At 32.1% G+C, this 3,275-nt stretch overlaps 1 protein-coding gene across 1 annotated transcript; it reads right to left on the bottom strand.

Annotated features, from left to right (window-relative positions):
• Positions 1-864: 864 nt before the first annotated feature.
• Positions 865-1,761, bottom strand: LOC134701401 (transmembrane emp24 domain-containing protein 7-like). The gene has a single exon (XM_063562549.1). The coding sequence runs from the start codon at positions 1,696-1,698 to the stop codon at positions 1,039-1,041; it is 660 nt and encodes a 219-aa protein (XP_063418619.1). The 5' UTR covers positions 1,699-1,761; the 3' UTR covers positions 865-1,038.
• Positions 1,762-3,275: the final 1,514 nt, after the last annotated feature.

Below are 3,275 nucleotides of genomic sequence, written 5' to 3'. Positions count from 1 at the left end.
ACAGATTAATCCTACTAAGTCTAAGGAATGGGATGTTTGTTGTTTAATTATCATCGGTTACAATCTCCACAATCATCACAAAATCGTAGCTATGATTTAATGAACCACGAAAGTGAGGTCAAGGTCAGGTGACAACTATCAAACGAATACATTTATTAACTGAGTAACTAACATAATAACAAAACTTGGCTTAGATCATAAGACCGTGAAAAAAAATTGTATAAGCCAGATGAACACTGTCAAATTGACATGTACTCGATCCCGAAACATTACAGTAACTAAAGAATTTAATTATTCAGACCTGAACCACGAAAATGAGTTTAAGAATGACAGAAAACCAGACCAAAAATGAGATTATCTAACCCTACTATCTTCTAAAATATAAGTTAAGACTGATTGAGGAGTCAGAGATTCATTGATAAATGTGAACTAGTGGGAGAGTTGGTTTGAAATATATCAGTAGTTCAGCTCTTCACTGTCTGCACTTTTCCAGAATATTACACCCATTCAGCAATTGTGAGAATATCTGTACTCGGTAAATAAATCAACAGTTTTCAAACATGTCCACATAAATTGAAATAAGATAAACTGAGAAGTTAACTTCAAATCAACTGGCACATGTGGCAACATCAATACCAGCTGTGAAGTTATCTATTATATACTTAACAGTCGCAAATTCTCAGGAAAAAGATTGAACATAATCTGGACAATCGAGAATAAAACATCCTTTAAAAGTGGTTAGACCCGCCAGACGAGCTTGCATAATTCCTTCCAATTATCAGGAAATATTCTGATGGTTTGTTGTTTTGTTCTTATGCATGTTGTGTTTTTTTTCACATGAAAAATAACAAGACGTTAAATAAAAAAAAAAAGATATTATTATTAATCAAAATAAGTACTACGCATTTTTAAATATTTTCTACACAATTTATCAACAATCTTTAAGTATACTGTCACTTTTTGAGCTCATAACTTCCTATTTATTTGATTTTCCCATAATTGTAGTTTAAGATGGTAATACAAAATTGTAAGAACGTTCTAAGTTGATGTTTCTACGGGTTTATTTTGTGCTGGTAATTTTTCAGTGAAAAATGTTTTAAGTATAAAGACCTGTCCAAATCCTATTGCTAATAAGATGAACGCTTGTACTATAGACCACCAAAATACTCGGTTGTTAAGTCCCTCGGCTACATGCCGACCGATTGCTTCTTTGAGTCTATAATCTCTCTGGTGTTCTACGACTCCTCGCATGGCAAAATGTATTTCATCACACGCATTTTCCGTAAGAGTCTGAACTCTCGGCGTTTTATCGCCTGCTTCAACGGCTAAGGAATCCGGATCCTCTGGACTTATATCGAAAAAGATTGTTTTGTGACTTATTGTAGAAAACTGATTACCGAAACAAAATTGGAAATCTCCTTTTGATGGGTCAAATGTGAATTCATCTCCTTCTTTTCGTTGTTCTTTATAGAGAATTTTCCCGTTTGGTGAAACGACCCATGCGTCAACATCCTGGTTGCCTCCCTTTATAACTTGGTATGAGAACACATAACGCTTCCCTCCTGGAAAAGTTTCAGTAAAACAGCTTTTCTCTTTATCCTCTAGTTCGAAAGTCAGAGCGACACCACCACTGTAGTAGCCTTGTGCAAAATTAGAATTAAATCCTAGGATGAACATAAATACTACCAACATCTTCATTTTCTCAGAGTATTAAAACTGTGTTCATTGCTTTATCATATTTGTTATTTAGTACACGCACAAATAAAGAAAGAGGGACGGTTTCAGGGAAAGAGGGTCACAATTACTTTTTCCCTTCCTTTTTAAACCTTGAATCAAGTTTATTCATTATAAAATGTGGAAAATAACTTTTTTATTCAAACACCTATTTGTATATGAATTTATAATTTTGACAAAGACAACTAATTTGTCATGTTTAAATGATAAAACCCCCCTTTTACACTTAAAAATGGTGACATCTTGCAACAAATTGATTTCCGCTTGACAACAATATGAATTTAATATTAGTTGTGATTATCATTATCAGGGACAAACAGACACAAATCCATTCCAGAACGAATAGATTTATCTTACAAATACATACAAAAAGTTTTAAGCGACAAATCTATTGCTAGATGGAATCATTATCATTTTTCGATAGAAGGCACTAGGGTCACTGGAAACCTCGATCACTGTTAAAGTACATGTAGGGTTCATGATATGATATAAGAGTAGACTATATATTCGCATGGATGACGTTATTAAGCCTTTTTTTTCTTTTAATATTTTTGCACTGTTTAGAGTCTATATGTTGTTATTACCTTGTTTGTAGAATTAATGTACATAATCATTTCATTCAAAGTATTCATTTTACCTTTTTGTTAGTCTTAAAGAAACTCCAAGATTACTGTAAACGGAAACATATATTTAATATTGACTTCCTATTGAGTTATTTACTGTTTCACTTTCCTTTTCAAATGGAGACATGAATTTGTCATAAAATTTTAAAAAAAACATAAATTTTGATGATCACCTTGTAAAATTTTCAAATTATAAGCTCATCTTGATTTTAAAAAAATCACCCATACATCTGTGTCACTGACCACTGTCGATTTTTGCTTGTGGAATATCAATTTCAATGAATTTCTTGGGAAGAATGAATAGTCAATTCAAGATTTCAGTGAAGAACATAATTTTCTAGGATTGTATACAAACTTTGACAGATGAAAACCATTACGTCAAGTATCCTAGGAAAATACGTTAACTTATTTCATCAATTCAGGAAACTAATACTCACAAAACTTAAAAATTCACAGTATCTACAGTCATGACAGTTCCTAGATACAAGTTAGACGGTACTTAATATTTGATGGGTTTCCGTAGTACATTTCTTCTTTAACTTATACTTACAACACGCTTTTCATCATTATTATACATTGGTAAAAGTTCTTTTTTGTATTCAATATGTGACTTTCTATTTCTTAAAGGTATATCATGGGGTGTTGTAAACTTTCATATAAAAGATACTTGACCTATTGATAAAACTTATAAACACTTCCCATTGAGCAATGAAACAAAATAATTAAGCCAAGGTCAGATGAAGCCTTCCAAAGGTATATGTACCAGTTTGCGTATTTTTGCATTACTAAGGCTTTTCTATCCCAAGTATAGATTACCTTAGCTGTATTTGGCAGAATGTTGAGAACTGTTGGTCTTCAACTTCGTACTTATTTGGCCTTTCTTACTTTTTTTTAATTCTATCGTCATTAATGAATCTT

Source organism: Mytilus trossulus, unplaced genomic scaffold, assembly GCF_036588685.1.
Source record: "Mytilus trossulus isolate FHL-02 unplaced genomic scaffold, PNRI_Mtr1.1.1.hap1 h1tg000244l__unscaffolded, whole genome shotgun sequence".
Classification (NCBI taxonomy): domain Eukaryota; kingdom Metazoa; phylum Mollusca; class Bivalvia; order Mytilida; family Mytilidae; genus Mytilus; species Mytilus trossulus.
Note: the sequence above shows the minus strand (reverse complement) of the source record. Positions and strands in the feature narration are given on the sequence as shown.

Bases quoted from the DNA above. Each gene is read 5' to 3' on its own strand.
- LOC134701401 (XM_063562549.1), bottom strand. From the start codon at position 1,698: ATGAAGATGTTGGTAGTATTTATGTTCATCCTAGGATTTAATTCTAAT.